Source organism: Botryllus schlosseri, chromosome 9 (genome assembly GCF_051294905.1).
Source record: "Botryllus schlosseri isolate E-star chromosome 9, Bs_hap1, whole genome shotgun sequence".
NCBI lineage: Eukaryota > Metazoa > Chordata > Ascidiacea > Stolidobranchia > Styelidae > Botryllus > Botryllus schlosseri.
Window position 1 is genome coordinate 22,061,073 of NC_137244.1, and position 13,753 is coordinate 22,074,825.

General features: G+C 40.8%; 1 protein-coding gene across 1 annotated transcript in view; it reads right to left on the bottom strand.

Moving 5' to 3' along the window:
- The window catches only part of LOC145446626 (uncharacterized), a 37,573-nt gene extending 24,135 nt beyond the window's left edge, over positions 1-13,438 (bottom strand). Inside the window, exons 1-9 of the mRNA XM_080324973.1 lie at positions 12,605-13,438; positions 4,462-4,572; positions 4,288-4,398; positions 4,106-4,212; positions 3,756-3,884; positions 1,316-1,457; positions 930-1,249; positions 672-870; positions 345-488 (exon numbers count right to left, since the gene is read on the bottom strand). Of these exons, the coding sequence (XP_080181099.1) occupies positions 345-488; positions 672-870; positions 930-1,249; positions 1,316-1,457; positions 3,756-3,884; positions 4,106-4,212; positions 4,288-4,398; positions 4,462-4,572; positions 12,605-12,683 (1,342 nt within the window). The 5' untranslated portion in view covers positions 12,684-13,438. The remainder of the gene's footprint in view (positions 1-344; positions 489-671; positions 871-929; positions 1,250-1,315; positions 1,458-3,755; positions 3,885-4,105; positions 4,213-4,287; positions 4,399-4,461; positions 4,573-12,604) is intronic.
- Positions 13,439-13,753: the final 315 nt, after the last annotated feature.

A 13,753-nucleotide genomic window follows, 5' to 3' on the forward strand; every position in this document is an offset into this window, starting at 1 on the left:
GCCTTATCCATACTTGTACTTAACAGTTGAAAGTCACTTATGATCTCATAATTTTATTTATTAATTGCTAGCGGTTGTTATTTTGGAAATGAAGCTCAAAATGGGGTAATGGTATGAAAACTGTCAGGAACCACTGGCCAATACTTTAGGTTTACAGTACTGATAAATTTCGTAAATAGTTTTGTACTGCTGCTTGCTATGCGAAGGCAGCCGGACAATAGGAACCAGCTTGTGTCCCCACACTCGCTGGCTGGAATTTTGACATGAATGTATTCAAATTCATTCAGACTAAACTTTGAATTTAATTGATAGAATGAAGTACAAGTCGGATGTAGATAACTTACGTGCTCCAGAACAGAGTTCAGATGAGGAGGACACCAGTCCAGTGCCAGTTGACGCGAATGTTAGATTGTTTTCGGTTACTTGAGCACACAGCATCATGGCACGAGTGGTGGCTGCAGAGCTAGTTCGGGGCATTGTCCCTTTTTCTGTGTATTAACACATAACATAATGTATGTATGTATATCAAGTATCGTTTAGTGAAAATAATTCCGAAACTACATAGCTAGTTTGAGCTTTGGTAAGTCATCTCTATATTCTTCAATGAAAAATAAAATGTTTAATATATACATATATCATATACTTCGTATGAAAATCATTCGGATATTTACCATGGATTGATTCTGCTGTCGTAGTAACTTTCCAAGGAAGTAGTGATTCATTCGCTAAAACTGAGAAATCACCAATGTGATTCGAAGAACAGAGAACAGCTCCATTATCATTATCAGTCGTCAACCATTCCTCCGTACGCCATTCTTGCGTTGTTTTATTGTAAATTGCACATGTGATAGATTTGTTTTTCTCAGAAGGCTGCTAACACAAAAAAGGGGTCAGCAATGGAAAAACGAAGAAATTCAATATAAACTTACACTCAAGTAGAAAGTGATGTTAGCTGACACCTTGCCAAGACCTTCCTGGTTACGAGATCTATTTTGATTCAAAGTATTTATGGAGACGACTGGGCCAAGCATTTTTCTGTTATTTGGGGAATGTGTATGACTGTTGGTCGTTACGAGCATTAATTTGTCAATGGAAGATGTTGATGGAATAGTGATGGCTATTTTGGTGGGAAAACGTGAAAAAATATCTTTGTTGTTCTGCGGTACACGGATGAGTACCGGTGAAGCATTGTTTTGTGCTATTTCATACGCGATAGCACTAAACGTTGGTAGCAAGGTGCTATAAATATCTGAAAAAAATGTTAGTGGAGATGGTTAATATTCTGGTTCTGCCTATGAGGCTGTTCATCTCTTACCGTTATCCGGAATATTAACTTTTCTTACAACACTTTCAACAATGTCCCTGACTTTCAATGAGCTGTAGAAGTTCATATAAGATTCATGATGCATGACACTGTCAGCCACTGCGAGGATGTGATCAGCAATGGAATCTGTAAACTGACAAGACAAGACTTTGAATCATGCCTTGTACTTCGAAAATTCAACTTGAGAGAGAGAGTCTTTATTTTCATCGAACCAAAATACATAACAAACGGCAGTGATGGTGGTACAGAAAATATGCGTGCACAGTATTCGGTATTAGATAGGAATGATCGATAAGACCGTGAAGGTCATCTAGTCTGATCACACCAGCATCAAACAGGTACACTTGACTTGACTATCGAATTGACTTGACTCGACTTGACTCGAGTCAAAATGTGCAATGACTCGAGATGACTTGTGACTCGAAGGCAGTGACCTGATCCCAACACTGCCGTCCACCATGGTTCATGTGCGCAATTTCAGGTCGCATAGTCCCACATACTACCCTTTCATTACGGTAAATAGAGCTCAGAAAAACGTTTGGAATTATTCGATCTACCCTGTTGCCGGTTGTCTTCCTAATCGCCTAAAGAATTATCGTCTTATTAACTATGACGGACGTGTAATCCGAAGGAGGGTGCCATACCGTCACATTTCTGAACGGGGACACTGGAATGAAAAAAAAAGGTAGCAAAGCTATCATTTTCCTCATATGATGTGGTTAAATCCCTGTGTTATTAAAAAGCTATCTCCTGCATGGGACAGAGCAACACAAACCCAGTTATCTGCACCGTCCGCATATGTCATACTTCAGGTTCTGACGGTCTACGAGGCCATCTTTATGACTGCTTTTCAAAACTACTTACTTACTTGAGTAGTTTTTATAGACAGCAAATTCGACTTCTGCGTGAAGTAGTTTGAGCTGCTTCAAAATGCACTACTCGTACTTCTACTTGTACTTGAGTAGAATTCTGTGTCGCTACTTCTACTTCTACTTGAGTAGCTTTCTTGACTACTGTGACCACCTATGAATATTAGTCAACAACTGGTGTATCAATATAATTAATAGATTAAATAATATTAAATAAGTACCGTATAATTAAATTTTATATTGAGGGTTTGTAAGTGGGTTGTTTTGTGTCATAGTAATATCAATTTGTTGCAATTTTCTGAGGTTTCGTTTTCTATTTTGTCTGAAAATTATTATAGACTGCAGACTTTGGAAAGCTGCTAACGTGGTTTGGCAGTTCTATGTATGTGCGAGCGATAAAACGACCTTTTATCACCATATTTAACTCAATATTCATTACTCCATTCACAATAAATAACAACTCAATCGGTACTTCAACACTTTTGCGAAGTGCAATGACCTAAATAATGGCTATAACCATGCTTCATACTTCGAAAATTTGACATGAGTTGATTTTAACTTGACTCAAATGACCTCCAAAAATCGAGTGACTTTACTTGACTGCAATGGCTCGATACTACTTCTGAATCGAAGATAGTGACTTGTTCCAAACACTGCCAGAATTAGACACTGAAAACACACGATTCGATAAATATGTCCGGAAACGCAGCTCGAGAATGTAACCAGTTAGCACCTGGTAAGACTTACACGTCATTTATCATAAGCCAGACGAATATCGCATTAGCGTAATTTAAAGGAGTGAACAGTAGAACACAGAATACGAATACCATTAGCCTTCACGAGTCTAAAAGAACTTTGTGTCAAGTCACCATCAAAGGCCTTGCAATAATACTATAATGGCTCGAATACTGCTGTAGGCTGGAAACAATTGTTACGAGCTATCGAACCAGAATGTCGCCTACCGATACCTGGATGTATTAGCGGGACTCCACAACGGAAATAGACGAACATTTCTAAACATCAGCCTAATGATTACTTAAAACAGGCGCAGAGTGAATATTTCACCGGAATTCCGTTCATTATAACGTCGTTAATTATATATACTGCAAAGTGAATTATGATCTCCATCTATAAAATCACAGATTTGTCGCGTTTGTGGTCAATTATGGTAGTTCATTATTCGATATTAGTACCGGTACTGTAGTCGATGGCGACGTCGATATTATTGATATTTTGTACTCCAATTTTATGATTATGTCATACATAGCTAAACAAAATATGCTACTATACTTTTCTTGCGCCACTAGATCTTACCGCCCATCTCCAGCTAGCGAGTTGAATACTTGAAAAGGTTATGCGTACCCTAAATGGAGTCGCCACCGCCGTGTCCGTCCTAACCAGTAGGCCTATACTGTTACTGTACTCGGGGCCACATACGTTTTGACAATTAGATCTACCCTTTATTCTGGTATACCTCCTATTACAATATGAATGTGTGTTACCGTAAGGGCGTAATGTACGTGTGTAAGATGCAAGCATATATAAATATAGAGAATACTCACGGGTTCTAATGTGTTGTTTTCTAGATCAACAAGCGCGTTCACGACCGAATTTACGTACGATGCTGAAAAAGTTTCGCCCTTTGATAATATGTATAGAAGTGCAGCTCTTTCTTCCGGTGCAGATTTGACCTACACGTAGAGCAGAAGGCCATATGAATGCTCTTGTTGCAATACATTAAGTATAGAGACTGTAGGAGTGTAGGTGTAGATGGCGGAGCACAGGAGGCCTGCATGATTATTATATGAAATAACCTAGCGCTACGTACTATAGGCCTATACGAAACCAACCCAATCTATGAAATTTAGTTGATAGCATGAACGCATTAGTCAATATATAAAAGCTATCGTACCATTGTTTGGTTAAGTAGTTCCAATGCGTTGGAGTCACAAGTCAAGTTCACAATATTGTGCCAAGTCCCGTTCCTCGAGCAGTACATAGCTGCCTGCGGTCGCAGCCCTGAAATACGGTGCCAATGACGTATATTGTGGCTAGTCGTAGTGGCTATAGGAGTGTTTTTTTTTTTAAATTAACCTTGTTCAGAATCGTTACACGGTAAAATAGACGAACTCAATCTCCCCGCTCTGCTGGCATTGAACTTCCAACCATACCTATTCACTGCGGCACATTGCACTGGTTCTCCATCTGCACGATACAAGAACAACTCAAGCTCCGATGTACCGATAAACTGTGAATAAAGTAGCTTACCTAGGCCTATCTCTGTCGTTGTGGAGTTGTTGGGCGGAATTGTGCTGTTCGTAATTTGAGATGAGATGCGCAATTGCAAATGAACCGTGGTATGCGAAATGGCGTCACCATCTTAAAAATATAAATCTCCTATAACCATAGGCGCTGAACTCTGATTTTCCCTAGGTATGCGAGATCGATGACGTCACAAAGGGATGACGTCATAGTGCGCCAGAATTGGCAAATTAGCCGACTCGCAAGCGTTCAATATCACCTGGCACTTGTATATGGTGACAAAATTACGATATGATTAGGCAGGCCGCGTAGCCAGCCGGCCGCTTGCTGAATTGATTGAATCCATTTCAAATTTACCAAGGTGGCATCAGTTTATTATGGTTAAGAACATGCACCAATGCCGATAATACATCGATCGGATCAGCATCCTTGTGTAATATACTCGACACATCACGCTACCATAAGATTACCAACGCGTGCGACTGTGTAGTCAATTATCGAACTCGCAATCTCCGCAACATATTCGCCAACACACGCGCCGACAATCGGGAGATTTCAATCGCTCCGCCTCGAGAACAAATGAATACGCATCTTCGGCGACGGCTAATAAGGTTGCAGGAATTATTTTCCCAAATAGAAAGTCTGTTCTGGACTCTATTCATTAGTGACTTTGATTTCATAGGAGTTAGAAGTTTCAATATCAAGAGCCTGCAAGACATTCTCTGATCGTTCTGTTTTAGTATTAGCGTTAGTCAAAATCAATTACGCCGCTGTCTGTTCACGGTCAGTATGCATTTCAATCAATTCCTTCCATGTTCATTGTTCAATGTCTGAGCCAGTCTGACATCACAATCACAGAAGAAGCGATAGTTCCGGCCGGCGCATAAGATATCATGTTCCTTCACAGCAGATGACAATCGCAACATTTCGCGCATATAGAAATTAACATCTTTAGTATCAAGTTCTCGGTCTTGTTGCCTCGCGTTGCGTCTTCTGACCACTCGCGTTTGATCAAATATTCAGGCGCATAGCCGAGTTGTTATGGAGTGTGTTCTATAATGGAATCCGCATCGATTTCAGGTGGTTCAAACTTTTATAACTCAAGCCTTGACTCGCATCTTCTGATGGTTATTGGTCATGTTCAAGTATTAGCGGAAATCAAGTACGCATGTACGCACAAGTCACACATTTTTGCGGACATTCGATGTCAGTAAGTTTCGTGATATCAATCTTGAATCACAACCGATAGATAGGAGCCAAAGCATGCTAGGCCGGAGACGCGGTAGTTAGGCCGGCAATGATATATTTCGAACCACGCCAACGCAATTGTGTAGGCCTAGGATGTTATCGTGCGCAGGCCAGTGATGGTATAGTGCGCACCGAGCCTATTGCCGATGCGATTCATCAAGCCAGCGCAACTAGACCTGACGGAGACGGGATAAATCAGGTCTGCGACGATTGCGCGCGGTAATCAATGACCTAATTTCGCAATCATCTCAGCGTCGAAATCGCGTTGCGTTACATTGTGCACAAACGATTCTCGCAAATTGGAAACGCGCTTCCGGCTAATTGGCCGTGGCCCCGCGCAACACTGATAAAATACGGACAACTGAATTGTAACTGAAGGACGGAGTTTCGTTAAGCGCCTGAACGTATTGCTGTCTGTTTACTTACGTGTTCAGCAGCACTACGAAACGCTCATTTCTAAATCGATCAATTCACCACCCAGTCAGTAACAGACCAAACCGAATTCTGGGTATGCCGCATACCCAAAAAAATTCCTAGGTATGCGCGGCATACCTAGCATACCTGAGTTCAGCGCCTATGCCTATAACACTCAATTCCATTTGCAAAGGCGAGATATTTGTTATAGCCGATACCACGGGGAATGCATGCTTAGAGTCACGTGTATAATGCTATACTTTTACAATCAATAAATATATTCGAACTAATCAAAGACCTGCATAGTGGGTAGAAGACAGAAGTGCACAAGTGAATAAAGTAGAGAGCGGATACAAGCGATGATACTAAACCGGTGCCATATTTATGCAAATACTTCAGCTCGCGGGATAATTGAGCGAAATTTAAACCGAAAGTCCAGGGAAGCATATAAATATGCTAACTTATATCGCTCTGTATGTCTAACTTATATTTTAGCCAATTCCATTGTTTGCGGTTGAATGTCCTGCTATATAATGCGCCTATGATCCGTAATATCATGTATTATGTATAAGGATTGATAATGAAGTATCATATTTAAAAACAAAGGTACCGTATACGGATTTCGAGGTAACATTTTGGTATTATTTTTCTGCTCCAACCTGCAAACGGTCAAAAGCTTGAATCCGGCTCGCACCCAAATTAAGTTCGACATCCCTGCGCTAAACGCTGTCAGAGGTACAGTCAAAATAGTATTAGATGGTAGGTCTATAAGTGGGATCCTCAGCAATCTCGTAAATCCCAACTCGGTTACTAAAAGAAGTAGGGATGAAGTTGTTTTTTAAGTAAGTAGAACAAAAGAAATGTGAATGTTACTCAAGTAATTAGTCTGAAGAGGCTGGAGGGCATCTAATTATGTTGGTCGATGGGTGGGCATTGGACAATTATCTTTCCCGCCGGGACAAATAAGAAGCAACAAATACGTTGGCGGGCCTCAGCGAAAGTCAGGCTATTATGTATTTTCAAATTGGAAGTAGTAAATGACTTTGTTAACACAAGCGTCTGTAACTGGGTGCGTTAAAGTAATGGAGAAAGTGAGGTTTAATTTACAAAAATTAGTTATACAGTGTCAGTACAAAATCACAAAGTGATCACTTGAACCGTTTTGAATTCTTTGCTCACACTAGCCCGCACACACCCCTTTCTATTAGGAAACCAGGATGTATTTCAAATATAATGACCACAATATGTCACAACTGCGATCTTTGTGCAGACAAAAAGTAAAATGAACTGATATGTTTGTGTCCTTTAGAACCCGTATCGCTTGCTGAGAGAAATGTAGCCTCTAATGGACTTTAACAAGTGCATCAATGTTAGGTTGAATGATTGAAGTTGAGATGCGAAGCTGACAGATGATCAGTGAGAGGACGATCTGTACGTAGGCCACTTACACACGGTACATAAACAACAAGCTCCAGACAAAGATATTGCCGGTTCAGTTTATACATACTGCGATTACTGCCTACGGTTTTATTTTACCTTTTAACATTTAAAAGTATGCCTCATGTTATATATTGCAAGCAACTTGTCGCGGGCCGCTCAGAATCACGTCGCGGGCCGCAGTTTGCCAGGTCTGATAGCCGGTGCTAGCTTTGAAAATCATATACTCTGCTGCCGCGATAGAGATGTTATTCTGCGCAGTTGTTATGACAATTACGCTCATAACATTGATGTAGCGGAAGTATAGAAATGAAGGTCTGAAAATTACTTCAGTAGCCTAAGCAGTTGCAAAATGGCAGGTCGCACACGTTAGCAGTTAATTGGAGCATACTTTTGAAATTGTAGGATGCATTGTAGGGTCCATCGTCGCGAGTAATGACACTTAAACCATATATGTACTATTTTTGAACATAAATTAAATTAACGTGGCACAGATGCAATTTGGCCCAGTTTGTAATCAGTTTCACACTAACGATGATGCAAACATACCCCAAAACTAGTTTATTCTAAACCACTGGTTCTCAACCGGGGGTCCGCGAAACCTTCAATTTACAAAATAGTTAATAAACATAATTTGTATTTATTTTTAATTACGGAAATCACGAAACAGTTTCGCTCCATAACTGCCAAAACTTCGGGACCCACATAATCTGAGATGAAATATTTTACTGTGCAAACTCATTTTAATTGCCAAATTGCCAATACCCTAAACATATTGGTGTTTCGAAATGTTTTGTTGAGGTTTTAGAAAAAATTGTTTGCAAAAAAAATCCATTTCCCTGTGATATACATAACCGCTATTCCGGAATAACTTCAAGACGAGCTGCTAGATGTTAGGCTAGAGTAGGGTTGGATTATCCGGATAACGGTTAACCGGTTAACCGCAGGTTTTTTTATTATCCTATATCCGGATATAAATCTGCCGGTTAACCGGATAAAATAGTATCGTTAGTAATGTGTTTGAAACTTTTAGGAAGCTTCAATAAGTCGTATTATCAGTGTTTCGCGCGGCCAATTAGCGAGAAGCGTGTCGCCAATTAGCGGGATACGTCAATGCACTATGTAACGCGACGCAATCTCCCGCTGAGAAGATCGCCAAATTAGGTCATTGATTGCCGCGAATTCGGATATTGTTGCTGGCCTGGTTTTTCGAGTCTTCAACAAGCCTATAGTTCCTCTAGAAGAATCACATCTGCAATCGGCTCTGTGGACATTATACCATCACTGGCCTACACAATCGCATCTGCATTGGCTTGGTGCTCACGATATTATCGCTGGCCTGCTCAATCGCATCTGCAATAGGCATGGTACGAACGATATCATCGCTGGCGTAACCATAGTCTCTGGCCTGGCATGCGTTGGCTTCTATCTCTTGGTGGCTTGGAGACAATATGCCGCTGAGATTATTATGATCAGCGATTGTGATTAATGAGTGACATTACGAAACTGAATGACATCCAATGTTCGCATTTCGCAAACATGTTCGTGCGTGCAAGCGTAATTGATTTCCGCTGATACTAAATTCGAAAAAAAATCGAAACCACCTCGTTTTATTTAAAACACCCCCCTTATTTTTCGGCTGGCTACGGGCCTGATCATGTGAATTTCTCATGGAGGAATTAGAGCGAGCTATCATGTCGGCCTCAATTCCGGTATCAGCTACTCGTCCTTCCAGTACTGGACACCTAAACAGAAGAATGGACAAAAAGGAAGCGCTGCTTACTATATTCAGTCTTGCTTTCTATAATTCAGCCCATTTTGTGGAAGCAGAAAGAGCATTTAATACGTGTGGAATCTTTGTTACAAAACTGCGGTCCCGGCTACAGGATGCCACCATTGATGCGGTGTGCTTTATAAGGAGGGAGCTGCAATTACACTGCGTAATGATTTTGCAATTCATTTTTAATGCAGACCTCGTGAAATCGATTATCTCACTTGAGATTCACTATCCGGTTAACCGGTTAGCTAAATTCCAAATATACGGATATATCCGTTATCCGGATGGTGAAAATTATTGATATCCGAACTAACCCTAGGCTAGACGTTGTATGTTCATAGAAATCTGTTTATTAATTTTGGTGTCATATATGTTGCGACTTGCGGTCATACCCGAAGGTGTCGTCGGAAGCTTTACGCGTTATTATTAAATTCGCCACTATCTTCGTGGGAATGGATTTTCGGCACACGTTCATATCAAATCAACGACACAGTTTTTAAGACTCGAACGCGTATTTCAAGAAATGCATCCAGCTACAGAATTCGTTTTAAAATAATAAAAGTTTTGCCAATTTCTACTTGAATAGTATGATGTTATTTTCAAGAAAAGTCATTTTATTGCTGTCTATCACTACCCTACAGTTAATATCTGCACCAGACAGATGACGGTTGTACGATAATTGAGCTAAATTTGTACTAAAACTTGTGGGGTCCGCGGAGGTTCGTGATGGTGTATAAGGTGTCCGCGAAGACAAAAAGGTTGAGTAGGCCTACTACTGTTATAAACAATCCTCAGTACATAAAGTAACCGTTTGAGTATGAACTGCACAAACTGCACATAGCATAAACCTACTTCAGTACTACGAAAGAGTAAAAGTACTTTGTTACTGATCACCTCTGAGTGCAATATATAAAAAGGAAGTAGTTCATCTTCAAAAACTATTGAAGTAGCCTAATACCTAAGTTACGTTATTGAATCTGGTCTTGATCGAAAGCTACTGTTGCACCGATTCCGAAAATATAAATAAAATAATGATGAGGCACTGATTAGGGTTGGATTATCCGGATAACGGTTAACCGGTTAACCGGTGGTATTTTCACTATCTGATATCCGGATATTTTTCTGCCGGTTAACCGGATAAAAAAGAATCGTTGCTAATGCATTTTACACGTTTTAGTAAGCTTCAATAAGTCGTATTCAGTGTTGGCGCGGCCGATTTGCCAGAAGCGTGTTGCCAATTAGCGAGATGCGTCTGCTCTAGCTCTGTACACATCGCACAATGTAATGTGACGCGATCTCCTGCTGAGAAGATCGCTAAATTAGGTCATTGATTGCCGCGCGCTCGGCTATCGTCTCTGGCCTGATTTATCGCGTCTTCAACAAGCCGATAGTTCCACTGGATTGAAGAATCGCATCTGCAATAGGCCATGTGCAGTGTACACACTATTCCATCGCTGGCCTGCACTATCGCATCTTCATTGGCTTGGTGCTTACGATATTATCGTTGACCTACACAATCGCATCTGCAATAGGCCTACGAACGATATAATCGCTGGCCTAACCATCTCGGACCCAACATGCATTGGCTCCTATCTCTCGATGGCTTGTTGACGATATGCCGTTAAGTGCATTCTAATTAGTGATTCTGAGAGTGACACCGCGAAACTGAATGACATCGAATGTTCGCAAAAATGTGCGTGCGTGCAAGCATAATTGATTTCCGCTGATGATTAATTCGAAAAAAAATCGAAACCCCCTGATTTTATTTCAATCCCCCTACATTTTCGGCTGGCTGCGTGCCTGATCACGTGAATTAGAGCGAGGTATCATTTCGGCATCAATTCCAGTATCATTTAGTCGTCCTTCTAGTACTCCAAACCTAAACATAAGGATGGTCAAAAGGATGTAAAGCCGTTGAAGTTTCCGGCGTACGACCTGCCAACCTTTTGACTCTCTACGAAGCGCTGCTTTCTATTCAGCCCACTTCTGTGGAAGCTGAAAAAGCATTCAATGAACGTGGACTCTTTGTTACAAAATTCCGGTCCCGGCTACAGGATCCCACAATTGATGCATCTGTGCTTTATAAAGAGGGCATTGCAGAAGCAGTGAACATTAAATTTGCGTGGTTTTTCTCTTATTCGCTCATACTGCGCGCGTATGTAGGTAGGCCTACTCTACAATAACACTGTGTAATGATTTTGAGATCCGTTTTACATGCAGACCCAATGAAATCGATTGTCTCACTTAGCAGTTATTATCCGGTTAACCGGTTAGATAAATTCCAAAATATCCGGATATATCCGTTATCCGGATAGTGAAAATTATTGATATCCGAACTAACCCTAGCACTGATCCACCTAGAATCTGTCCTCCAAGTTTGAAATATCGGCATTGTTCGAACAATCGGAGAGTCGCAACGGGTCATTGTTATGGCCATTGTGTTGCGGTTACACGATTGTTCTGAACAATGCCGATATTTCAGACTTGGAGGACAGATTCTAGGTGGATCAGTGCCTGATCAATATTTTAATTTATATTTTCGGAATCGATGCAACAGTAGCTTTCGATCAAGACCAGAATCAGTTATTTCTGCGCTCGGGAAGATAGCTTTTGGATTGCCAGAAATCCTATAGTCGCTTGCGCAAAACAATTCTCCACTCCAGCCTCAGCGAAGCGGAACGACGATGCAAAATCGGTCGTTGCCGTTCCATGTTTAATTTCTATAGTATTACGGTGTATAGACAGTTGTTGTAAATCGCCGCGGACTGTCAATTATAGATACTTGTTTTGCAGCATCTAATCAAACGCTAGATGGCAAGAGGGTTTCACTAATGCAAGCAAAGAAAAAACGCCTTTGTGTATTTGGGAGGATTCCTGTTGATGGTGTTCGGCTGAATTCATCACTGACCAGACTCGTCCTGTGATCTTATGACATGTGTAGCACGAACGCGCAGACATAGAACTTTACAATATCCATAAATGCGTAAGCGGAAAAGATACGAAAATGGCCGTTCGATAGCATTTGGAAACTATAAACGAAAGTGCTACAGCCTGTACGATAGTTTAAGTTGAAGCTAGACTGCGAGTTTGGGTACTATATTCATGGTTTTCTGCTCGACGTAAATAATGCCCGCGTTCCTGGATAGTTTGCTCACTGCCTTGATAAACAATCACCTCATTGTTGCATTCGTCACAATTAAATTTATGAAAGCCGGATATACGAGGTAGATTTACGAGCAGAAATAAATAATCAGTTGGTTATCAGCTACTCACCAACTTTAGCAAGAGCAATGAGGATGAAAATCGCTTGATACGCTCGAAGGCACCGTAACATCCCCTCCTTGTCGTGCATATCTATTTCAACACATCGAGTAATACTCCTTCATCCGTAGTACGTTTTTGAATTTCGGATTTGACTTTGTCGCGGTGTCATAGGCTATAGTCAATGCATCTCGGTTTCTATCATAATTTTATGATCTATGTAAACGCTTCCTTTTATGACTTGTATGTAATAAAAACATTGCATGCGGATATGTAAGGTACCGAGTCACATATGAACACAAACCGAAACACAAATATTAGCGAGGAAAGTTTTTGAGATACTTGACGCTGCCCGTACCTGTTTGATGCTGGTGTGATCAGACTAGATGACCTTCACGGTCTTATCGATCATTCCTATCTAATACCGAATACTGTGCAAGCATATTTTCTGTACCACCATCACTGCCGTGTGTTATGTATTTTGGTTGGATGAAAATAAAGACTCTCTCTCTCTCTCTCTCTCGTGATAATCACATCAGTAAAAACATTACAGTCAGGCACCATGCTACGGAAGAGAGTGATTAATATTTCTCTTTCATAAACTCAACTCCTGTTAGCAAGCGCTAACCGCAATGCTTCGTTGATATAGACATATCGGGCACATTAAAATGCTCCCCCTACGAAGAACAATTGCGACGTATGAGATATTCTATTTAGGCTACCGAAAGCTTCTAGTAATTACATAAGTGACCTCATCGCATATACATCGTTTGTTCTGCATGTATCTATGTTTCCAAAGACTCCAGTGGGCTTCATAGAGGATATGCGATGATGAAGCAGATCATGCGACACAGTTTGTTTTCGTTCCGACCAATGATAATACCGCGTATTGCGTCTTGGAGTGATGCTCTGAATGTATTTACCTTCCGGTTTCACGTAGGCCTACGCAGGTCACATATGCATTGTATTTGGTGCGGACTGACACCTGACTTGATAACCACTCTATAATCTATTTACAATCGCCGATTTCAAAGAATTTTCATTGTACTTTAGGAAGGTTATTGATGGGAAATGCCACCCTATTTCTCCCCATGTAGCATAGATCCCGCATTCTTATCAAATAGACTACGATACTTCCTTCGCCGTTTGCCAACCCCATAA